This window comes from Macaca mulatta, chromosome 7 (assembly GCF_049350105.2).
Source record: "Macaca mulatta isolate MMU2019108-1 chromosome 7, T2T-MMU8v2.0, whole genome shotgun sequence".
In the NCBI taxonomy this organism is placed as follows: Eukaryota; Metazoa; Chordata; class Mammalia; order Primates; family Cercopithecidae; genus Macaca; species Macaca mulatta.
In genome coordinates this window covers 176,068,728-176,094,812 of record NC_133412.1, presented here as the reverse complement: position 1 = coordinate 176,094,812, position 26,085 = coordinate 176,068,728, and the positions used below count along the sequence as shown (strand labels likewise).

Sequence of the window (26,085 nt, the reverse complement as noted above, 5' to 3'; positions counted from 1 at the left end):
AATCATTCCAGTATGGTTTGGAAAAGGCTTTGATGTGAAAGCTAAATTAATTCTTAAATTATCATGCCTGTGAATAAATTCAGATGTGAAGTGATTGGCAAGTAACTCTTTCTTATGCCCAGCCCCAGGCTCATCTGCTCTGGGAGTAGAGGCACAAACATAACAGCAAGGCAGGCCAGGCTAGATGGGGAAATGGCAGGTGCCCCTGACACGGGAAGCAGGAAGGTGAGAGATGAAACCAGGGCTATCATTCCAGAAATTAGCCACCATCACAGAAGTTCCAGCCAGCCACAGAATTGTCCCCATCAATATTTAAGCCAATCAGCTCCAAAGAGCATCAAAGGCTGAAAGATCTGGACAGCAGGGAGAGGTCTCAAGAGTTCCTCGTTGGCTTGCTGTGCAGACTCCCCATGAAGTCCACGAACCTCATGATGATGTGACCACACATTTCAGATGACTGAGCTTCACTGACATTCCTCACAGAACTTCCACCTTAGTGTTTCAGAATGGCTTTCACTGCGTTTTCACTTTTTGTTTGTGCCCCCACTCCCTTATCTTTGTCATTCAAGATTTTACTGTATTTAAGGAAAAACTGATAATGCAGAGTATTTTGTAGCTGGAGGAAACCAGGATGGAATTATGAATTTGCCCAGAAATTAAAATGTGAATAATATACAGGGACCAAGAACTGGAGTCAATGCATACACATTATGGCTATTTACAGGTAATAGTGAAGTTACTAACACAGCTGAAACCTAAAAATCTCTACAGCTGAAAAAATTCATCACTTTAGAAACTGCAATATCAAGCATGAACCTGACAGAGAAGTGACTGTTTTGTTTCAGATTTACCTCATCTTCCTCTTCAGGCATCTTAATGGAATTATCTGGGGACTTCACAGGCTTCTGGTTACTAGGCCCATTGGTCTCTTCTTTACCATGTTCTGCCTCCCATTCTTGTAAAACTTCATCTATGTTGAAGCGGCGTCGATAATTTACAAAAAAGTTTTTCACTTGTACCACTGATTTGTTCCCGATCACATCTGAGATTGCCTGAAAATCTCGGCCGTATTTTCTGATGGCTAAGGATGTAAGAAAGCATTTTTTAAAATACAAGAGAAAAACATTTTTTTAAAACCACAAGTGACACTTACCTCTTTATCCAGATAAGAAAACATATAGGTTTTTAACAGCAGGCACTAATTTCATGTATTATAAGAGTAGGAAAAAGTACCAGTCAATTCTAGATACATTCTGGAGATGACCGACCCTGACATTTTGACATCTGTCTTCCCATTACATGTCACGTAACAGTTGAAGTCACCCAGCAACTGCCCTAGGGTTGGGGACATTCTGCATTCATCTTTTGGTATCGCAGGTCCAGAGCGCCCCCAACCTTAAAATCCGAACACTCTGTCTGCTTCTTTTAGGGTTTTGTACTTCTTGACTAGTCAGAGCGCAATGAGTAACTAGTAAAATGAAATACTCACACCTTTAGAAAACTGAGGGTTCCAGGTTAAGTTTTCACAACTTGTGAGAAGTGGGAAAGGAAAAGAAAAAAGCCGAAAGGGATATGGTCATTTGGCTAAAATGATATCCACTAGAACATAACTGTCCAAGAATCTATTTCTACATAAATAGGTGCTGGGAATAGGGCGGGACATAACTTTTCCCTAAAATCTACCAATCCTCCTAAGCTCTTTTTGTTTCTCTTTTATTTAAAAAAAATTTTTTTTAAGTCGGGGTCTCACTCTGTTGTCCAGGCTGGAATGCAGTGGTGTGATCATGGATCAAAGCAGCCTTGAGCTCCTGGGCTCAAGCAAATGCATCAGGCTTCCAAAGTGTTGGGATTACAGGTGTGAGCCACCACACCCGGCCTCCTAAACTCTTTCGAGGAATTTCCCCTACCTTGTACGGCGAGAAGCTGCTCTTCCGTAGTCCAACGTGCGTTACATTTCTGAATGACCTGGATATCCCAATGAGACATTTTAGCACATTACATTTAGAGATGAGTATGTTTAATGAAACTTTCATTTTCTCTTATCTGAATTTTAACATCAACTAGGTTCATAAAATTATGTCCATATACTCTTCCAAGAGATGTACATTGGGGATGTACCACACCGATATTAAATTCTTAAACATGTAAAACTTGAGCATGACTTCTGAGATGATGTTAACATAATCCTACCTCTGGAAGTCGGTAAGGTTCTATTCCACCATCAAGTTTTTCTTTGAGAGCACTGTTTGTCTGTTTAATATTCTGGATCTAGGAAGGAAAAAATGATTTTCATTTTAAAAATAAAAACTACATAAAGGTATGAAAACAGAACTTAAAAAACAAAGACCCAAGAATAAAGACATTACTAACATCTATTGTAGCTGAATTCTGAGGTCCCTATGGTATCCTTTGAAGCATCTAACTACGTTTATTATTTGCTTGTTCGGAGCAACCGATAAGGTACAACCCAAGGAGGAGGGGATGGAGGGGCTCTCACGTACACAGTCCTGGATCCACAGCTTCCTAACAGGTGATATATGAGCAGCAAAACACCTACCTGGAGTCTTATATAAAAGACAGAAGAAATCCCTGGGCTTCCTACCACATAGGATTGAACTGAAATAACAGAGCAGCCACAGTAAAGACCAAAAAGGCCCAGTCTTTACAACAGAACTGCAGGTACAGCCTCACAGTGCCCCAAGATCACTGTGCTGTCCACCACTTCTTCACAGGGCGGAAGTGCACAAGCACAGGTTTAATGATGGGAGGGCAGGGAGAATACAGTATCAGTGAGTTTTCTAGAAGTCTAACTTTGATTAACTGTCACTTCATTTTCCTACAAATTATCTTTTTCCACATTACTGCCTTGGCTCAAGGTAATCTTTCCCTGCTCTTACGCAATCAAAAGAAAGACCACAAACAATACCAACCACCCAGGCTATGGCTGCTCTTTAATTTTCCCATGGACCCTTGAATGAGACAGGTCACGGAAGTATGCTATTTTCTGTCTACTCCAAGTAGAAGGCATATCTGTGTCAAGCACCAGGGAACTCTGAACTCCAGCATTTTTCATCTTTGAAAACTCACACAAGCAACTAAGAAATCCAAGGGAAGAGGAGCTTGATTTTCTCAAGTAACATGTAAAAGACATTCATGAGTAGAAGATGCTACCCAAAAATTTAAAAATTTTTTTCACTTGTAATTAATCTAAATTTAAACAACCACACACGGGGCTGCTGGCTGCCATACTAGACAGTACAATCTTAGGATCTTTTATTTTATTTTATTTTTTTGAGACGGAGTCTTGCTCTGTCGCCCGGGCTGGAGTGCAGTGGCTGGATCTCAGCTCACTGCAAGCTCCGCCTCCCAGGTTTACACCATGCTCCTGCCTCAGCCTCCCGTAGTAGCTAGGACTACAGGCGCCCGCCACCTCGCCCGGCTAGTTTTTTGTATTTTTTGTAGAGACGGGGTTTCACCGGGTTAGCCAGGATGGTCTCAATCTCCTGACCTCGTGATCCGCCCGTCTCGGCCTCCCAAAGTGCCGGGATTACAGGCTTGAGCCACCGCGCCCGGCCCAATCTTAGGATCTTGCTCAGTGGTCTTTCAGTTACCAAAAACCCAGGAAAACTGCAAAGTACTCAGATTATGTTCACTGGATTCCTTTTTGGCTAAAAATGCAACATAGCAACTTGTAGCAGGAAAAAGTCAAGGTTCAGAATGTTACATGTCCTCTTTGCATTTCAGTGAAACAGACCACTCTTGTCATTCTAGCTGGTTGTTCATAGATAGTACAAAACTGGGTATATATTGCACTGTGATTAAGTAACGTTATGAAAGAAGCAGAGAGATTAAATGCAAAACATCTACAAATTCTGAACTAAAAGTTAGCTCTAAATGCTCAGTAGCCTATACCCTCTTCCTGATGCATTTTCCATATCAGAAATATCTAGGCTGCATATACACCATGGAATACTATGCAGCCATAAAAAAGGATGAATTCATGCCCTTTGTAGGGACATGGATGAAACTGGAAACCATCATTCTGAGCAAACTATCGCAAGGACAGAAAACCAAACACCACATGTTCTCACTCATAGGTGGGAACTGAACAATGAGAACACTTGGACACAGGATGGGGAACATCACACACCTGGGCCTGTGGTGGGGTGGGGGGAGGGGGAAGGGATAGCATTAGGAGATATACCTAATGTAAATGATGAGTTAATGGGTGCAGCACACCAACACAGCACATGTATACATACATAACAAACCTGCATGTTATGCACATGTACCCTAGAACTTAAATTTAAAAAAAAAAAAAAAAAAGAAATATCTAGGCTGTGTAGTCCCAGCTACTTGGAGGCTGAGGTGGGAAGATGGCTTGAGCCTGGGAGGCAGGGGTTGCAGTGAGCCAAGATCACACCACTGCACTTCAGCCTGGGTGACAGAGCCAGATACTGCCAAAAAAAAATTAGGCTAGTGCAGTGACTCACATCTATAATCACAGCACTTTGGGAGGCCAAGGCAGGATCATTTGAGCCCAGGAGTTCAAGACCAGCCTGTGTGACACAGCGAGACCCTATCTCTACCAAAAAATTTAAAAAATTAGCCATGTGTGGTGGTGCTCACCTGTAGTCCTACCCACTTAGGGGGCTGAGGTGGGCAACTGCTTGAGCCCAGGCCTTCCATGACTGTAACACTACAGTCCCAGGATGGACAACAGACCAAGATCCTGTCTCCAAAAAAAAAAAAAAAAAAACCAAAATACGCCCCCCAAACATCTAGTGTTTATTAAGCAGAAAAAACCCCAGAGATTAGCTGCCACCATCATGCTAACTGGAAAGTGAGTGGCAACGAAACAGGTAAGAAAAAGGATGCAAAGGTAATCACACTTAAAGAAAAAAACAAGATGAAAAATGGAAAAGCCATCCACTTGTCCTGGCACCCTACCTAGACACCACCACCCTTCCACCACCTTCCTACCCAACCCTCAGTCATACAGAACTTTGTTTTCTACTTTACTGTGGGCATAGTGATTCCTCTTTTTTTTTTTTTTTTTTTTTTTTTTTTTGAGACGGAGTCTCGCTCTGTCGCCCAGGCTGGAGTACAGTGGCCGGATCTCAGCTCACTGCAAGCTCCGCCTCCCGGGTTCACGCCATTCTCCTGCCTCAGCCTCCCAAGTAGCTGGGACTACAGGCGCCCGCCACTTCGCCCGGCTAGTTTTTTGTATTTTTTAGTAGAGACGGGGTTTCACCGTGTTAGCCAGGATGGTCTCCATCTCCTGACCTCGTGATCCGCCCGTCTCGGCCTCCCAAAGTGCTGGGATCACAGGCTTGAGCCACCGCGCCCGGCCAGTGATTCCTCTTTTAATGTCAGATCATTTTATTCTCCACTCAGAGAAAGACCTAATGCAACCTGCACTGTTCACTGGCTAATTTATGAGACATGCCCAGCCCCCTTCTCGCTGGTAGAGGCTGATGATGTCCTGGGAAGGAGGAAGAGCAGTACACAAAGCACAGGCACACAGAATTCAGCTAAGGAGCTTCTGGTAAAGCTTTTGCTTTTCCTGCTAAAAGGGACAGACTGCTTACCTCCACCCCCACCTCCTCTTCTTACTGCCCTGAATGCAGATGTGAGGGTTGCAAAATGGCTCCAGCAGCTTCCAACATGAGGCAACAAGCAAGATGAAAAGCCAACAGCTGAGAATGGCAGAGTAGAAGACCTGAAAAGTACCTGAGTCCCTGAGAGCATCACTGAACACATGAGTAACACCAGTGGCCACTGATGCTGGCACTTCTTGCTATTTGAGGAAAATAAACCCTAAATTGCTTAAGCTGTTGTTAGTCAAGTTTTCTGTTATTCTCAGAATGTATCCTTCATATACCAAACATGACGGCCTCCAGAACAAGTGGCCCCTGTGGACTGACTGCCCATTTTGAGTCTAGAAGCACATTTGGCAATGAACACACTGCTGCTCTGTGGCCCTAAAAGGCTGTGGAAAGGAAATCACCCACCTCCTCTCTGAATGAGGCTCAGTCCTCCCTCTTCATAATTGTGAGCGACCTTCAAATTTTAAAAATTCTTGCTCTTGACCCTGCTCTGAAAACCAAAGAATCTTTTCTCTCTCATACTATGGAGTCAGTAACACCTCCGTGGAAGAGAAGGGCCTCTTTTTCTTTCCTCAATGTATTAAACAGCAACCACCAGGAGCTCACTCAGCAGAGGGAAAAAGGAGCATCCTTGTAAAGGAAGGTAACAATGTCAACAAGAGCTCACAGCCCCAGAGAGAGTTCTTCCAGCGCAAACAGAGCTTCAAATGCTCTCTCACACAGTAGCCCAGACACATTCTGGGAGATCAGGCAGGCCGGGATTAATCTCATTTGAAAAGAGGCCTACAAAGATTAAGTGATTCTCCTAAGAGTAGAGTGCAGCTGTGCCAGCAGCCATGACAAGAAGCTGCTCCTCTGGGCACACAGAGTGTACGTGGGTCCCGGTCTGGGCTGCCTCCCTAAACCACAAGGAAGACGGCCGCACACCCTGCTCTTAGCGTCTATGAGACGACAGTTGGTCTCCTGTTTAACCCTCCAAGGGAACCATCAAGATAAATCAAAAGCAGCAAAAACCAAAAACAAACTGTCAGTCAACAACTTGCTGATGGGTTTCTGGAACTGAATTCCAGAGAGAGAATGAAAGGACAGGAACCAACTACTAGGTTGAACTTTCAGTTTAAATGTACTATGCAATCGGATTAAAATAATAAGCTACATAGCAGGCAAAAATAATTACAAAAAGTGATTTAAAAAACAATATCCTTTACAAGAGCACAAAAAAGTACCAAATATCATGGAATGACTAACAACAGATGCGTAAGTTCTTACACAGAAAACAACACAACATTGAGAGAAATTACAGGCCTACAGAAGCGGAGGGGTATATCATGTTCACTGATGAGGAAACTCAATAAAGACATTAATTCTCCATTTTTATCTATAGATGCAATACAATCCCAATCAAAATTCAAATTATTTTTCTGAAAATTGATAAAGTAATTCTAAATTTTATATGGAAATTAAAAGGCCAGGGATAACCAAGACAATCTTGGAGAACTTATATTACACTAGATAACTAAAATAAAGTACATAAAGTTAGGAAGGACAGTATGTATTGGTGAAGGATGGACAAACAGATCAAAGCAACAGAGAACCAGACCCATATGCATACAGACACTGGATGTAAAACAAAGGTACTGCTGCATTGCAAAGGAGAAAGGACAGTTTCTTCAATAAATACTTGACCAAATTGATACTCATATGAAAACAAAACAGTGACTATTAATCCTACATGTAACAACAAATACAGAAAAACATTTCTAGATCAAAATGTAAAAGGTAAAACAACACTTCTAAGATTAACATGGGAGAATATCGTCATGACCTTGAGAAAGGTGAACAGAACTCAAAAACACTAACCTGAAAAGACTAAGAAACTAAACTACCTTAAAATTAAAATTACTGTTCATCAAAAGATACCATTAAGAGTCACAGAATGGAAAACATATTTACCGTATTTACAATACGAGTTGTAGAAAACAACTCAGAGCCTAAATAACACCTATAAACCAGTAAGAAAATATGCAACCTGACAGAAACAACAGATGAGACTTGAGTACGTCTCACAAAAGAGGATGTCCAAATGGCCAACAAATGGATGAAAAGGTGAGCAACCTCATTAGCCGTCAGGGAACTGCCAAATAAGAAGTACAATGAGGCATCATTATAACCCATTAGAAGGTCTAAAATGTAAGACTACCAAAATGTAGCAATGATGTAGAGCAGTGGTTCTCAAATGGGGACAATTGTGCCCCTGTGAGGTAATCTGGTGATGCCTAGGGATACTTCTGTTGTCACAACTGGTAGGGGGAGGGTGCTACTAGCATTTAGTGGGTCAAGACCAGGGATGCTGCTAAACATCTTACAGTGCACAGAACAGCCCAACATGGTGATAGTGCTACAGCTGGGAAACGCTGATGTGCAACCAAAACACACATCAAATAACAGGACCGCTTTGAAAAACTGTTTAGCTCTCAGGTTGAAAGAAAGCCAGACATAAAATAAACAGTATCATATGAGTTTGATTTCTGTAAAACTCAAAAATGGACAAAAACAACCTATGGTTTAAACATCAGAACAGGGTTAAGTGTGGTAGCTCACACCTGTAATCTCAGTACACTTTGGGAGGCTGAGGCAGGCAGATCACTTCAACTCAGGAGTTCAAGACCAGCCTGGGGAACATGGCAAAACCCCGTCTCTACCAAAAATACAAAAAATTAGCCAGTTGTGATGGCAAGCGCCTGTACTCCCAACTGCTTGGGAGACTGAGGTGGGAGGATCGCTTGAGCCCTGGAAGCAAAGGTTACAGTGAGCCAAGATTGCACCGCTGTACCCCAGCCTGGGCAACAGGACAAGACACTGTCTCAAAAACAAAATAAAATTAAAAAGAAAAAAAATCAGAATAGTGGTCACCTACAAGTAGGTAATAAAAGAGGGGTGAAGTTGCTGAGGGAATGCCGCATTCCATGGCATAGTGACCAGGAGGGAAAACGCATGGGCCTGGGGGTAACATTCCATTTTCTGATTCAGATGCAGGTTCCGGGGGTGTGTTCATATTGCAAGAAATCATGGAGACACAGACACATATATAATATAAATATGATATTATTCATATGCTTTCCTATATACTTCAGAAATACTTTCAGATGACACTATATCCATCCACCTCAATTTATATGTTCATTAAAAAGAAAAAAAAAATCAATGGGCTAGTACTCAAGATCTGTCCAATTCCTTAGAAACAGAATGCTCCTTTGAGATTTATGGAAAGAGAACGTTCACATATATGAATAACAGAAACACCTCTAAAGTGCTAATTAACTCTTTTACATCCAAGACCCGGCTTAGGAGTACCTGTCGTTTGACTGAAACTAGTTCCATGTCTAGTTGTCTCAGCACCGTGGTAGCAGCAGTGGCATTGGCAGAAACAGCCTCCACATCTTCTTGAGAAAGAAACATTCCTTTAGGAGGTTTCCTTTTTGCTCTATTTTTAGCTTGTGTGCTATGTTTTTCTTTTTTGACCTGAGGAACTGTCTCAGTAGGGGGCACCTGCATGATATACATATGTGATAAATGAAACTTAAAAAAAAAAGTCAATAAACGTATTTATTTCCTTAGCATGGCACCAAAACAATCTAAGACAAATACCATGCCCTATCAGAACCAAATGAGATCTACAAATTCTAACAGGCAGTTCACAGACAGAATTTGGGCTATGGAGTTTTGACTAAACACAATGAAACTGTGTTCCATTCCTCCTTGTACAAAGACTTCCTTACTCTATCATTTTAAGCCAATGAAAATAAGAATTCTTGGCTTCCTAAAAAAATATCTGTATTCTCTGCTAATGAGTTTTGTGGCCACACACACATCTGTATTTATCTACATGAAATTATGGCTTTTTATACACATTTTTGGAGAACACAATTTTTAGGGCAACTTATATGACTTACTCTAAAATAATATACCTTCTCATTTAAAAATGCATGACGGCTATTAACTTCTGTAAAACCAAAACCTTCAGAAATGAAACAGTAAAATCTTGTCAAGTTAAAGAATATAATTTACTGGTAACCATTTTAAGAATAAGAAGTTTTTATAATTGCTCATAATTTCATCTTGTTAGTGCATTAGCATTCACTGATAAAGCTGAAAATATGACTTTCTGCTTCGTATTTTAAAAGACTGAGCTAAAGACACTGCAAAACTATCATGGTAGAGATAATTTCTTCAACAAGCCGGTAATACAAAAATATTAGTAGGCAATAAACTGTGCTCTGTATGGGACCATGATGTTTAATAAAGATCACCAACTGACTACGCCTGTTCTAGTATCATTTTAACACTTAAAAGAAACTATGGGCCAGGCGGCTGGGCGCAGTGGCTCACACCTGTAATCCCAGCACTTTGGGAGGCCCAGGCGGGCGGATCACGAGGTCAGGAGATCGAGACCATCCTGGCTAACACGGTGAAACCCCGTCTCTAGTAAAAATACAAAAAATTAGCCGGGTGTGGTGGCAGGTGTCTGTAGTCCCAGCTACTTGGGAGGCTGAGGCAGGAGAATGGCATGAACCCGGGAGGCGGAGCTTGCAGTGAGATGAGATCGCATCACCCACTCCAGACTGGGTGACAGAGCGTGACTCCTCTCAAAAAAACAAAAAAAAAAAAACAAAAAAAGAAACTATGATGGGCCAGGTGTGGTGGCTCACGGCTGTAATCTCAGCACTTTGGGAGGCCAAGGCAGGTGGATCACTTGAGGTCAGGAGTTCAAGACTAGCCTGGCCAAGATGGTGAAACCCCGTCTCTAGTAAAAATACAAAAATTAATCAGGTGTGGTGGCGGGCCCCTGTAATCCCAGCTACTTGGAAGGCTGAAGCAGAGAATTGCTTGAACCCAGGAGGCAGAGGTTGCAGTGAGCTGAGATTGGACCACTGCACTCCAGCCTGGGGGACAGAGCAAGACTCCATCCCAAAAAAAAGAAACTATGATTTAGCCATTTTCTTTCTGAATCAGAAATAACATTATATAAACAGGAATTATAAAAATTGTATGAAATCAAGTGTTTTCTCTCATTTAAAATGTGCCACTGAAAAACCTGGTAAATAGCAATACATCAAAACAAAGCTTAATAAAAACTCCAACTACAATATGATTTCCCAAATAATCTAATTTAGCTAACCCTCAGGATCTTATCTGGGCATTCATATAAATTACGCAAAAAAAAAAGACCAATTTCCAATTTGGTGATATATAACCAAAAAACGCCTCAACAATATATATATCTAGAACACGCTGACTCAACAATTCAACTTCCAGGAATTAGTTCTAATAAAAAAAAAAAACCTACAAGCACAAATATTGAGTTATGTGAGAATCAATCAATCCAGCATTGTTTATAAAAGCAAAAAACAGGAAGAATAAACAACTGGGAAATCCACATAGAATAAGGTAACTCAATTATGAAACATTTATGTGACAGAGTAATATATAGCTACGTATACAAATATATTTGACATAAAAAAAATTCAAGGTCCAGCCTGACCAACATGGTGGAACCCCATCTCTACTAAAAATAAAAAAAAACTAGCAGGGTATGGTGGCATGTGCCTGTAATCCCAGCTACTCGGGAGGCTGAGGCAGGAGAATCACTTGAACCTGGGAGGCAGGGGTTGCAGTGAGCCAAGATCATACTACTGCACTCCAGCCTGGGCAACAGAGTGAGACTGTCTCAAAAAAAAAAAAAAAAAAATCAAGGGGCTGGGCTGGGGATGGCTCATGCCTGTTATCCCAGCACTTTGGGAGGCCACAGTGGAAGGACTGCTTGAGCCCAGGAGCTGGCGGCTGCAGTGAGTCACGGTGCCACTGCATTCCAGCCTGGGTGACACAGAAGACCCTGTCTCAAAAAAGAAAAAAAAAAAAAAAAAAACCAAGGTAGAGTAAATTTTAAAAGGTTCGAAAAATTACAAAGCTCCCATTTTATTATTTCCAAAAAGTGACTAGATTCAGAATTAAGAATATACATTTTACTGAGAGTTCTCAGGAAAAAGTCACCAAAAGGTTGACAGTGATTATGGATAATAATAATATAAATTGCTTTAATTTTCTTCTTTCAGTTGGCTGTATTTCCTACCTTGTCTATAAGAAGCATATATTACTGAGGTCATTTTAAAGCTTAAATTTAGACCCTTCTGTTTTTACAGGCTTAAAATAACTGGCCGGGCGCGGTGGCTCAAGCCTGTAATCCCAGCACTTTGGGAGGCCGAGACGGGCGGATCACGAGGTCAGGAGATGGAGACCATCCTGGCTAACAGGGTGAAACCCCGTCTCTACTAAAAAATACAAAAAAAACTAGCTGGGCGTGGTGGCGGCGCCTGTAGTCCCAGCTACTCGGGAGGCTGAGGCAGGAGAATCGCGTGAACCCGGCAGGCGGAGCTTGCAGTGAGCTGAGATCGCACCACTGCACTCCAGCCTGGGCGACAGAGCGAGACTCCGTCTCAAAAAAAATAAAAAATAAAAATAAATAAATAAATAAAATAAAATAACTGTTCTTATAATTTGGAGCAGAGAGAGAGAACTCTCTGAGAAATTTTATTGAAACTATAGACTGTGTCTTCGGAAAAATACCTCTATGAACCTATGTAAAAGTTACATGCAATCGTAGGGGTTCGCGAGCCCCCTGAATCCAGAAACTACAATCTCTTGTATAATTATTTTTTTAAGTGATGAGATGAAACAGTCACCATGTGAGAGAGGATGGTCCTGGCTCACCCTGGTGTGACCAAATTATTGCTTCTGAGTAACAGGAGGGCTGTGCTGAGTCCCTGGCCAGCTCCCTGCAGTCACCCCAGGCATGGCATGGGTGCCTAGGATGGGCAGATGCTGGGGCAGCTATAGTGTGAATGGAGACCCTAAGGCTGCCTGGAATTCACCAGACCACTTGCTAGCCTACTGAGCTAATGGTTTATGAAGAAAGTCAGCGAGGACTGCTGTCCTAGGGAACATCATTACTCATTAGTGCTATTTTCTCTCCTTTAAGGCTTCCTTTATTCATATCTATTGGCAAACAAAATTATACAATCTACAAAGCAGAGACAGTATTGTTGAAAAAACAGTCATGCTGCTTTCCACATAGAACTTAATATATTAAGTAAAACAAGCAAGAGGAATGTTTTATTTATGAAACTAGTAATAAAACGTATTCGCCTAAACAATACTAGGGGGAAAAAATACCTCCTTTTTGCTTTCCTTGTTTTGATCAACCTCAATGTCAATGGGATGATTTCCATTTGTTTCTTCCAGTTCATCCTCACTGGAAGGCAAGAACAAGTTATTGAACGGTTATTTTGTACTAATTTTACCAAATACAAACAATAAATTGATTTAACTGAAAATTTTGTACTAATTTTACCAAATATAAACAATAAATTGATTTAATATAAAATTAGTATGTTTTCAGGCTGCTGAGATAAAAATATCTTTGTAATTGAAACAGAATACCAACTCCATAGTTCTTTCAGTCTAAATGATGAAAAACTACTAAAATAGATTCCTAACTTCCCAATCCAGATCGAAAACATGATTGCTCTATATTTGTAAACTGAAAATATCAAATTGAAAATGCATTTACATGTTATTTTCCCATAATTATCTATTGAGGACTAGGATATGATTACTAAACAAAACCGAGAAATTATGGAGAATAAATTTCCACTGCATTGAAACAAACCTGACAACAAGTAAAAAATCCTTTTTCAAGTACCATCTTTCTACCCAAGGCCACACAAAGTCTGAGGCTTTTCTGGTGTCCTGGACAACCAATGTTTTAAAATTAAGTTTAATTTTAAAAAGAAAACTTACATTGGTATATACTTCAAATGCTTTTTGTAATATCCTGAATGTAGTATTTTATTTAATTTCAATTTCAATTTAATTTAATTCAGTATTTCATTAAATTTAAAACAAACAAACAAGAAAAGTCCCGGTGTAGGTAGGAACGCAACTGTAAAACATGAGAAAACTAAATCTACAGAAGTCAAGTAGCCTGCCCCAGTTTGCCCACCTCGCACTGCTCTGGAATCCATCCCAGGAGACCATGCCCACTATGCGCCACCTCCTCCCCATCCTCCACCAAGGTAGCAGGAAGCTCTAGCTGAGGAAAGAGTGTCCACAAGAAAAAGAGCCTTCGGTAAGGGAATTTTGTCCCAGTTCCTGCCACGACTTTCACAGGCAAGTCCTGTTAGAAAGTCAACAATTTATCAGGTGCTGCTGCAGCATCTCCATCCCTGCATCCCAAAAGTGGTTAAGGTGCACATGGGAGGTGGAGGCAGAGCTGTTTTTGGCCCCATCAGGGCCAAGTAATGTAAAAAAAGAAAGAAAGAAAGAAAGCTTCTAGGGAGTAAGAATGGAAGTGTTGGCAGGTATTCTTATTTCATACTCAAGGATATCCAATCCCATTCTGTATTATTTAATTTTGATTGCTGTTTAGTAAACTGCACCTGCTTGTAGTAACAGACTTACTATACAGACAGTAAACTAGGGAAATGAAAAAGCTTCATTAAAAATTGATAAGAGCACTCATCCCTAAACAGACCTACTAGTATGTAAGTCGGAGGCAAAAATATGCAGATGTATCATAGTCAATAATTTTATAGGCTCTTACAATTGAAAAGAGCTTTGGAGATGTTCCTAACATCACTCTCAATTTATACTTGGGCCAAGAGGTTTGAATTCTCCAAAAGTGATACTCAACTTTCAATGTGTTCTCACATGTTACTTTTTCATTTGAAATGATAAAATTCCATCCTGAGATGGGACGCCGGGGACCGTGTATTTCATCCTCCTTGATTTTTTTTTTATTATTGATAAAAATATGACAGGAAATGTGGAAAATAGGATTTTTTAAAACCTACCTATATCTCTCACCACTTTAACAAGAAAACCATTAGGTCTGCGTGCTGCCTTCTGGACTTCAAACATCTTCATTTTAGAGTTAAGGAAAACAAGAGGCTTGGGGAAGACGCATGTTGAACTCACCTGCCTGTATGTACAATTTTACTATGTTAAAAAATAAATGAAAGACCTTAAACATCCCAGTGTAGCCTGTGGCATGTAAGTGGAATCTTCAGAGCTGAGACTAGAACCCATTTCTGAGTGTGAGTTGGCCATTTCCACTTCTCTAAGCTACATACAAGACTGAGGAAGTGATTGTTAGGAAGTATTCTCCATACTAAGCTATCCTTAAAACTAACATCCTTATTAAGAAATTATAGGCCGGGCACAGTGGCTCAAGCCTGTAATCCTAACACTTTGGGAGGCTGAGGTGGGCGGATCACGAGGTCAGGAGATTGAGACCATCCTGGCTAACATGGTGAAATCCCGTCTCTACTAAAAATACAAAAAAATTAGCCAGGCAAGGTGGTGGGTGCCTGTAGTCCCAGCTACTTGGGAGGCTGAAGCAGGAGAATGGCGTGAACCTGGGAGCTTGCAGAAAGGCGGAGCTTGCAGTGAGCCGAGATCGCGCCACTGCACTCCAGCCTGGGCGACAGAGCAAGACTTGTCTCAAAAAAAAAAAAAAAAAAATCATAAAATGTTTCTCTTTCTCATTCACACACAAAAAACAGATGGTCAAAAAAAGAAGAAGCAACTCTAAATTGTATTGTTGTGTTTTTGTTTCCACATGACGAAGATAAAAACACACCAAATGAATCTTGTAAAAATATGCCATATTAAACCTCAAACTACAAAATAAAAGATTCTTTTTTATTAAAAGGAGCCACCCCTTCTAAAGGGGCAGGAAAAAAAATGGGTCAAAGTTAACTGACTCAAAATGGAAGTTCACTGACTGCAGGGAAAGAGTGGTGAGAAAAAATCCCTGAATAATGTAACACACTCCAATACATCTCATGAACATGCAGTTCCACCGGGAAGGCACGGGGAGAAAACCAGTCATTCTGCCTTGCCTTTCTGTATCTGGGGCTCTCAGATAGTCCCCTAAGTGGTTAGACAACACCCCAGCCACGTGCTCACCTCTCCTCCCGCTCCCGTTTTTGTTTCCGGGCATGGCGATCCATCACACTAGTTTTAGTCCTTGTCTTCTTCCAAGAATAGTAAAATTTTACCAGACTTGCTATAGATTTATCAGGAAGCTAAACATAAAAAATGAGTTGGTTTATTTGAATATAAAAGTAATCTTGAAAAATCAAATGTTTAGGTACCTTTAATAAGGATCACTCTTCTATGTCTGAAGCCATAGCCCTTTTTTCTGATAAGAAAAAATTGATAAATGGATTCTTATCAATAGACATTTTAAATTACTAAAGTTTGTAAGTGAAACTTAGTCAATGAAAACCAGTTCAAGATGAATCAAGAGTTTTCACACACCCAATGTCCTTAAATAAAACTTAGTTTATTTTTTAAAAATTCATTTTAACACTTAATGCAAATGTCAGTAAGCTTTTAAGTAGGAGCCTACCAAAGAGCTTTCCAGAATGTAAATGATAAGTCAGCTGTTCCCAAGCAGACAGAGCCCCTTGAGGCACCACCTCAGATAACCATGAAAGATCTTTTGTGCTGGGCGCGGTGGCTCACACCTGTAATCCCAGCACTTTCGGAGGCTGAGGCGGGCAGATCATGAGGTCAGAAGATTGACACCATTCTGGCTAATATGGTGAAACCCTGTCTCTACTAAAGATACAAAAAATTAGCTGGGCGTGGTGGCATGCGCCTGTAGTCCCAGTTACTCAGGAGGCTGAGGCACGAGAATCGCTTGAACTCGGGAGGTGGAGGCTGCAGTGAGCCAAGATCGCACCACTGTACTCCAGCCTGGTGACAGAGCGAGACTCCGTCTTAAAAAAAAAAAAAAAAAAGATCCTTCGTACGGGTCTAATCTTTTGGGAGTCCCAACAAGAGGGACTGGGGCGGGTGGGGAGGGTCCAATCACAGATGACAGGATGGGAAGTGCTAGAAGTGCTTTACTCTATAACTGGAAAACTCCTCTCCACAGAGCAGCACGTACTAAGCTGAATCTTCGAAAGGGGAACTTTATCAAAAATGGGAATATTTATGTTTGAGTATGATATCCCTATCTCAAGTATGCTGCAGAAGAGAGTAGCTAAGAGAAAAAACTAGTTAGAACTCAGTGGTCTCATCTACTTACCATTTGTTGGATTCTATGAAAAGTTTTCCCATGAAAACTAAAGGCTTGCTCAAATAAGACTTTATCTTCCACAGTCCACTCATCTGGGAAAGGGGTAAAGTTGGGCAAATCAGCCAACGACTTTTCGATATTATGTTTATGCCAGAAGAGCATCCCAAGAGCCTACAAAAATCATATCAGTGAAATTTTACATAAAAAAACAATGAAAATGGAAATGAGACCAAAGAAAGAAAAGTGAGAACTACTTCATATTTAGACAAACTCACTCATACACAGTGCTAAGTGGCAGACACTGTCAGATGCCCCTTTTGCTATTCTTTATAATTGTGGTAACATACACACAACATACTTTTTTTTTCAGGTGATGTAATTTTTATTATAGGTATGTCTTTTAATATAGGTATAAGTATCAAGAAAGAGTGAAGCAATTTAAATAAATTATTTAATTTTCAAACAAAATACAGTATATTTTAATTGGAAATTACACATACAATAAAAATATTTTTCTTGGAAACGATAAGTATACAATTTAGGATGGTGATAACTTGTTAGGTACAGCAACAAGGGAAGGTGATACTTGTTAGGTATGGCAACATAGGTATCATCAGGGAAGTGATCACAGAGAAACTATCTACAAACAATTATTCTAAAGTAGTTAAAAATTAGCATGAACATAAAGAGATGAAATGAAAAATGAATACTGGCTTTCACTCCTTAGAAACTGGCTGGGTGTGGTGGCTCACACCTGTAATCCCAGCACTTTGGGAGGCCGAGGTAGGTGGATCACACGAGGTCAGGAGTTCAAGACTAGCCTGGCCAACATGGTGAAACCCTCTCTCTACTAAAAATTCAAAAAAAAATTAGCTGGGCATAGTGGCGCATGCCTGTAGTCCCACCAATTCAGAAGGCTGAGGTAGGAGAATCACTTGAACCTGGGAGGCAGAGGTTGTTCCAGCTTGGGTGACAGAGACTTGTCAAGGGAGGGAGGGAGGATTTATTACTGTTACTCCATTTTTCTAATAGAAACTTGATTTCGGCCAGGCGCGGTGGCTCACACCTGTAATCCCAGCACTTTGGGAGGCTGAGGTAGGTGGATCACATGAAGTCAGGAGTTTGAGAGCAGCCTGGTCAACATGACGAAACCCTCTACAAAAGACTCTACTAAAAATACAAAACATTAACTGAGTGTGGTAGCGCATGCCTGTAATCCTAGCTATTCAGGAGGCTGAGGCAGGAGAATCACTTGAACCAGGGAGGCATAGGTTACAGTGAGCTGAGATCGCGCCACTGCACTCCAGCCTGGGCAACAGAGCGAGATTCCGTCTCAAAAAAAAAAGAAAAAAAAAAAAAACATAAATACATAAATTTTATCCACCTAACCATCCAAGTGAACAGCTCAGTAGTATTGAATACATTCATAATGTTGTGCAATCATCCCAATATCCATCTCCAGAGCTCTTTTCAACTTGTAATAGGGAAACTCTGTACCCATTAAACAACAGTTCCTATTCCCTCTCCCTATTCCTCCCAACCCCCAGCCCCTGACAACTATCATTCGACTTTCTGTCTTTAAGACTATTATTATTATTGATCGGGTGTGGTCGCTCATGCCAGTAATCCCAGCACTTTGGGAGGCTGAGGTGGGCAAATCACCTGAGGTCAGGAGTTCAAGATCAGCCTGGCCAACATAGCGAAACCCCATCTCTACTAAAAACACAAAAATTAGCCAAGTGTGGTGGCTTGCGCTTATAATCCCAGCTACTCGGGAGGCTGAGGCAAGAGAATCACTTGAACCTGGGAGGTGGAGGTTGCAGTAGTGAGTCGAGATCATGCCATTGCACTCCAGCCCGGGTGACAAGAGCGAAACTCTGTCTCAAAAAAAATTGTTTTAATTTATTATTACTATTATTATTATTATTATTTGAGGCAGAGTCTGGCTCTGTCACGCAGGCCAGAGTGCAGTGGTACTCACTGCAACCTCCACCTCCCAGGGCCAGGTGATCATCCTTGATTGCCTCAGCCTCCCAAGTAGCTGGGATTACAGGCACATGCCACCACACCTGGCTAATTTCTTTTTTTTTTTCGAGATGGAGTCTCGCTCTGTTGCTCAGGCTGGAGTGCAGTGGCGCAATCTCGGCTTACTGCAAGCTCCGCCTCCCGGGTTCACGCCATTCTCCTGCCTCAGCCTCCTGAGTGGCTGAGACTACAGGCGCCTGCCGCCACGTCCGGCTAACTTTTTTTTATTTTTAGTAGAGACGGGGTTTCACCATGTTGGCCAGGATGGTCTTGATCTCCTGACATCGCGATCCGCCCGCCTCGGCCTCCCAAAGTGCTGGGATTACAGGCGTGAGTCACCATTCCCAGCCAAATTTCTTGTACCTTTTGTAGAGACAGGATTTTGCCATGTTGCCCAGGCTGGTCTTGAACTCCTGGGCTCAACTGATCTACCCACTTTGGCCAGAAGTAGAATTGGTGGATAATATGGTAATTCTATTTTTTTTTTTTTTTTTTTTGAGACGGAGTCTCGCTCTGTAGCCCGGGCTAGAGTACAGTGGCCGGATCTCAGCTCACTGCAAGCTCCACCTCCCGGGTTGACGCCATTCTCCTGCCTCAGCCTCCCGAGTAGCTGGGACTACAGGCGCCCGCCACCTCGCCCGGCTAGTTTTTTGTATTTTTTAGTAGAGACGGGGTTTCACGGTGTTCGCCAGGATGGTCTCGATCTCCTGACCTCGTGATCCACCCGTCTCGGCCTCCCAAAGTGCTGGGATTACAGGCTTGAGCCACCGCGCCCGGCCCGTAATTCTATTTTTAATTTTTTAAGGAGCTGCCATCCTGTTTTCCCCACCGGGTGTACCATTTTACATTCTCACCAACAGTGAATGTCCTTGTCTCTTATAACCTTTTTAAATTTAAAGTCTATTTTGACTGATATTATTATAATCACTCCTGCTTTCTTTGGTTACTACTTGCATGGGATACCATTTTCCACCCTTTCACTTTAAAATTGTGTCTTCGGAGCTAATGTAAACCTCTTGTATATAGTGGGATTCTGTATTTTTTACCCATTCTGACAATCTCTGTCCTTTGGAAAGTTTAATCCATTTATATTTAAAGTAATCACTGATAAGGAGGAACTTTTGTCATTTGGCTATTTGTTTCGTATGCTCCTTAAAGCTTTTTATGTCCTTCATTTCCTGAATTACTGTCTTTTTAGGTTTTATTTATTTTATTTTATTTTTTTAAAGACAGGGTTTCACTCTCATTGCTCAGGCTGGAGGAGCAATGGCATGATCTTGGCTCACTGCAACCTTCTCCCTTCCAGGCTTAAGCAATTCTCCTGATTCAGCCTCCTGGGCAGCTGGGACTACAGGTGCATGCCACCATGTGCAGCTAATTTTTTTTTGTAGAGACAGGGTTTCGCCATGTTGCCTAGGTTGGTCTCCAACTCCTGAGCTCAAGTGATCTGCCCTGAAGTGCTGGGATTATAGGTGTGAGCCACCACGTCCAGTCTCATTTTTATGTTTTGTTGATTATTTATAGTGAAAGATTTAAATTTCTTTCCATTTCATTGTGTATATATTCTATAACTATTTTCTGAGGCTGGGCATTGTCGCTCACACCTATAACCTCAGCACTCTGGGAGGCCGAGGTGAGAGGATCACTTGAGCTCAGAAGTTGGAGACCAGCCTGGGGAACCTAGCAAGACCATGAATCTACGAAAAACAAACAAACAACAAGTTAGCCAGGCATGGTGGTGCACGCCTGTAATTGCAGCTACTTGAGGGGCTGAGGCAGGAGGACTGCTTGACTCAGCCCAGGGGTTTGAGGCTGCAGTGAGCTATGATCACACCACTGCACTCCAGCATGGGTAACAGAGCAAGACCTTGTCTCAAAACAAAACAAACAAAAAGACACAAGTTTTTATTTATTTTAAATTGCACATTAGGCCTTTATTACACTGATCTAGAAAGAAAGATTTAGTACAGTTATGCTCACAATGAATACTGGGTCCACATGGCAGAGCCAAGCAATTAAAACACGATTTAGAAATCAGTCAGTGAAAGAAATATTTGGACATGATCAAGAGGCATTTCACTGCCACAAAACAAGGTAGGGGAGGGATTCGAAAACCCATAGCAGGATGCAATCCTACCCCTTAGAGGTCAAGAAGTTTATCCCATGTTGGTGTGAGGAATGGCTTCTTTTCCTTTTTTTATTTTTATTTTTTTGTTGTTGTTGATACAGAGTTGTGATCTAGAGTGCAATGACATGATCTTGGCTCACTGCAACCTCTGCCTCCCAGGCTCAAGCAATCTTCCCACCTCAGCCTCCAGAGTAGCTGAGACTACAGGCACCCACTACCACGTTTAGGTGATTTTTAAATTTTTTATAGAGATGAGGTGTCACTATATTGCCCACGCTGGTTTCAACCTCCTGGGCTCAACTAACCCTCCCACCTCATCCTCCCAAGTAGCTAGGACCACAGACACATACCACCGTGTCTGGCCGATTTTAATTTTTTCTAGAGACAGGATTTTGCCATGTTGTCTAGGATGGAATGGCTTATTTTCTGATGACCACATGTGGGACTACTTCAACTGCTACCAAAAATTCCAGAAGGGGGCTGGGCGCGGTGGCTCACACCTGTAATCCCAGCACTTTGGGAGGCCGATGTGGGTGGATCATGAGGTCAGGAGTTCGAGACCAGCCTGACCAACATGGTGAGACCACCCTGTCTCTATTAAAAATACAAAAATCAGCCAGGCATGGTGGCGGGCACCTGTAATCCCAGCTACTCAAGAGGCTGAGGCAGGAGAATCGTTTGAACCCGAGAGGCGGAGGTTGCCGTGAGCTGAGATCACACCATTGCCCTACAGCCTGGGTGACACAGCGAGACTCCGTCTCAAAAAAATAAAACAAGGCCAGGCACGGTGGCTCATGCCTGTAATCTCAGCACTTTGGGAGGCCGAGACGGGTGGATCGCGGGGTCAGGAGATCGAGACCATCCTGGCTAACACGGTGAAACCCCGTCTCTACTAAAAATTTTTAAAAAATTAAAAAAAATTAGCTGGGTGCGGTGGCGGGCACCTGTAGTCTCAGCTACATGGGAGGCTGAGGCAGGAGAATGGCGTGAACCCGGGAGGCAGAGCTTGCAGTGAGCCGAGATTGCTTCACTGCACTCCAGCCTGGGTGACAGAGTGAGACTCTGTCTCCCCAAAAAAAAATAAAATAAAAATAAATAAATAAAAAATTAAAAATCCCAGAAGGGTTTTTGTTTTGTATTATTTTTACATACAATTTTTTGGAAAAGTAAATCTAACACATGAACTTAATACAGAATTGCTCTCAACCTTCTAGAGCCACCTTCCCTGGGGTCAGGGAGGAAATGGTTGTTTTTTCACATCACTGTGCAGGTTATAGCCATCTTCCACTGGAATGAGCAGAGCTCTCCTGACAGTAGTCTGACTAGAGAAGAGTACAGGATTGGCTCCTGGGGTCAAAAAGGCTCTCTTTGCTTCTCCTCCTTGGTCATGACAGCATGGCTCCTCCTGCAAAGGTCCTTAGTAAACAAAGCCCTGGCAAAAGCCCAAGTCACTACCTCTCAACTCTCTTGGATAAGGGGAACTTTCTCCCTGCACCAGAGGTGCTATTCTGACTAGATTATATGAAGCAAGTGGGTGCAGGAGACAAAAATGGTTACAATGAAAATGGGAGCCACGAGTTCCCATCTGCGGCTGCAACGTAAGATGCCTACAGATGTGGTCAGTGTGGCATGTGCAGAAAGGAGGTGAAGAAGAATGGTTGGGCAGGGAGTGTTCCTTGAGAGAGCAGTCAGCTTGCTGGCCTTCACTTCTGGGCCTTGTCCTGGGCAGCCACAGCTTCCATGGCTTTATGCACGGTCTCTTCATCCCCCAGGAACTTTTTTCATTCATGGGCTTGATGGGCTTCAAGTTCTTGTCCAATTTATAGACAATGGGATTACCAGTTCACAAGTTCAGCTCCACTATGGCCTCTTCAGAGAGACTCTCCAGCAGCTTTTACTTGAGAATATCCTCATTTCTCCCCTTTACTTTTGAAAGCATTTTCTCAGATACAGAATTCTTAGTTGACAGTTTTCTTCTCTTGCTGCTTTGAATATATTAGCCCACTTCCTCTGGCTTCCAAAGGTTTTGACAAGAAATACCCTAACAAGCTTATTCAGGATCCCTTATATGTAATAGGTTAGTTCTCTCTTGCTGCTATCAAGATTCTCTCTCTCTTCGAAGTTTCATTATGTGCTTTGGTGAGTTTGAGTTTATCCTACCTGGAGTTCACTGAGTTTCTTGGATGTTTATATTCACGTCTTTCATCAAATTTGTGAAGTTTTTGGCCCCTATGTCTTCAAATAATTTCTCTGTTCCTATCTCTTTCTCTTACCCCTTATGCAACTTTCACATGCATATGTTAGTCCACCCAGTGTGTTCCTAGGGTACCTTAGGCTCTGGTTACTCTTCAATCTTTTCTCATCTGGCTGCTCAGACTTGAATCATTGCCACTGTCCTTTCTTCACGTTCTTTCTTATTCTTTCTTGGGACTCTTCAAATCCGCCTTTGAGCATGTCTAGTGAATTTTTCATTTCAAGAGTTTAAGCTCTAGAATTTCAATTTGATTTCCTTTTAGGTTTTCCATTTCCTTACTGTTATTTCCATTTGTTCATACATCATTTTCTTGACCTTTTCTGTATCTTCTATTAGTTCTTTAAAAATATCTTTAAGATAGTTGTATTAAAATCTTTGCCTAGTAGATCTGCCACTAAGGTCTTTTCCCAGGGACAGTTTCTGTTGATCAATTTTTTTCTACCGAATGGGCATAATTTACCATTTCTTTGTATGCTCTGTGATTTTTCTGTTAAAACCTAGACATCTAATAAGGTAGTAACTCATAATCACACTCCTCCTCAGGGTTTGCTACGTTTTTACTAAGGTTTTGCTTTCTTTTAGTTGTAGGCTTGCCTCCATGCTGAGGATCAGCCTGAGTATAAACTGAAGGTCTTCTCTGAGGCACTGACTTTCCTTGCCACTGGTCACAGAACCAGCATGGTTCTAGGATCTGTGCTCTTCAAGTACCACACTTTACTGCCTCAATATATAAACGAAGAAGGTAATTTATGAAAGCACAATTGTTGTTTATTCTTTTAAAAACTATATATATATGTTATATATATGATATATAAAGGTCTCAGCTTAGAAAAATGGTAGAAATAGAACAAGCAACAAAAGAGGTAAAATGAGATAATCTAGCAATACTTTGCTAATGGTAATTTTTACACTGGAATTATAATATAGGGAATTTTCATGCTAATGCTCTTTTTTTATTTTTTATTTTTATTTATTTATTTTTTGAGATGGAGTCTCGCTCTGTCGCCCAGGCTGGAGTGCAGTGGCACCATCTCGGCTCACTGCAAGCTCCGCCTCCCAGTTTCACGCCATTCTCCTACTCCTCCGGAGTAGCTGGGACTACAGGCGCCCGCCACCACGCCCGGCTAATTTTTTTTTTCTGTATTTTTAGTAGAGATGGGGTTTCACCGTGTTAGCCAGGGTGTTCTTGATCTCCTGACCTCGCGATCCGCCCGTCTCAGCCTCCCAAAGTGCTGGAATTACAGGTGTGAGCCACTGCGCCTGGACACTAATGATCATTTTTAAAGGAGAAATGATCAAGACTACCATCCTTAAGAATTCATACAGGTATATTTTGCAATCATCTAATAATTAGAAGTAGCTTCAATGACCAGGATAGAGTAATTAAATGTAAGGCCAAGTCCAAAAGAAAGTATACAATTTCACATAATCTAAACTTTTGGTAACTTCCATCATTCAGAAAAATAAGAAATGTCAGTAACTTACAGGTTTTAAGATCTAGATTAATGCCATGGAAAGCATTAATCCAACTTGATGTGTTTAAAGTAAATCATTAAAACTGAAACAAGGTATCATCACACTTTTGCAGAAAAATAAATCTTGTGGATTTCTTATTAGTACATTCCAAACAACATTTAAAAGAAAATCTTGGCCGGGCGCAGTGGCTCACGCCTGTAATCCCGACACTTTGGGAGACCCCTTCTCTACTAAAAATACAAAAATTAGCCAGGCGTGGTGGTGCACGCCTGTAATCCCAGCAACTTGGGAGGCCAAGGCACGAGAATTACTTGAACCCCAGAGGCAGAGGTTGCAATGTGCTGAGATGCGCCATTGCATTCCAGCCTGGTTGCCAGAGCAAGACTCCATCTCAAGGAAGGGAAGGTGAAGGGAAGGGATGGGAGGGGAGGGGAGGGACTTTAATCAAACATTTACAACCTGAAAATTATTCAAAATGGTGAATATTAAAACACTTCAGGTAAGAATGTGAAAACATGCGTCAAAAAACATCATTATACAACCAGAAGAATGAAAAATCACATATTCACATGAGAAATCACTATGTGAAAGCACTATGTTCAAGCATCCAGCTCCTTAGTAATCACTAAGTAATCAGTGTCCTAAAGGCTGTAGATCTGCTGAAATGCACAGATGTGCCTTTCAAGTCAAAGCGTCCTCTAATATTCATCTTGAACAAGAAAAAGAAGACCAGAGTTTGTGTAACACTACTAGTAATTACCAAAAAATTGCTAATGAGGAAACACTGCTACTCAATACAGAGAAGAAAAAAATAAAATTATTTAGTTATAAATACTCATTTTTAACAGCAAAAGAAAGAAAACCATGATATTACCTGTTCCATGTTGTACCCATGCTTTTCTTTGGCAATGGCAATGTATTCGTCCACTGAAAAACAAGATGAGACGCCAGTAAACAAACTGAGGGACAGAGCACACCCTATGGTCCACTAGAATTGATACACATGTATATTTCAGGCCTGCTAATATGGTTTGGCTGTGTCCCCACCCAAATCTCATCTTGATTTGTATCTCCCACAATTCCCAAGTGTTGTGGGAGGGACCCAATAGGAGGTAACTGAATCATGGAGGATGGTCTTTCCTGTGCTATTCTCCTGATAGTAAGTCTCACAAGATCTGATGGTTTTAAAAAGGGGAGTTTCCCTGCACAAGCTCTCTCTCTTTGCCTGCTGCCATCCATGTAAAACATGACTTGCTCCTCCTCACCTTCCACCACGACTGTAAGGCCTTCCCAGCCATGTGAAACTGTAAGTCCATTAAACCTCCTTTTCTTCCCAGTTTTGGGAATGTTTTTACCAACAGCATAAAAACAGACTAATACACTTGTCATGTACAAGACTAAAAGAACAGACAGTAACAAAACAGAATCATTATAATACAGTTATTGA

At 41.5% G+C, this 26,085-nt stretch overlaps 1 protein-coding gene across 5 annotated transcripts in view; it reads right to left on the bottom strand.

Annotated features, from left to right (window-relative positions):
• RCOR1 (REST corepressor 1) overlaps positions 1–26,085 on the bottom strand; it is a 132,900-nt gene that overhangs the window by 7,322 nt on the left and 99,493 nt on the right. For 3 of the 5 annotated variants that reach the window (XM_077941745.1, XM_028851874.2, XM_028851876.2), the window contains exons 4-11: positions 25,513–25,565; positions 16,765–16,926; positions 15,636–15,754; positions 12,840–12,918; positions 8,964–9,158; positions 2,191–2,268; positions 1,908–1,965; positions 852–1,081 (exon numbers count right to left, since the gene is read on the bottom strand). In XM_077941745.1, the coding sequence (XP_077797871.1) occupies positions 852–1,081; positions 1,908–1,965; positions 2,191–2,268; positions 8,964–9,158; positions 12,840–12,918; positions 15,636–15,754; positions 16,765–16,926; positions 25,513–25,565 (974 nt within the window). The remainder of the gene's footprint in view (positions 1–851; positions 1,082–1,907; positions 1,966–2,190; positions 2,269–8,963; positions 9,159–12,839; positions 12,919–15,635; positions 15,755–16,764; positions 16,927–25,512; positions 25,566–26,085) is intronic. The other 2 variants (XM_028851875.2, XM_077941746.1) reach the window with 1 other exon arrangement.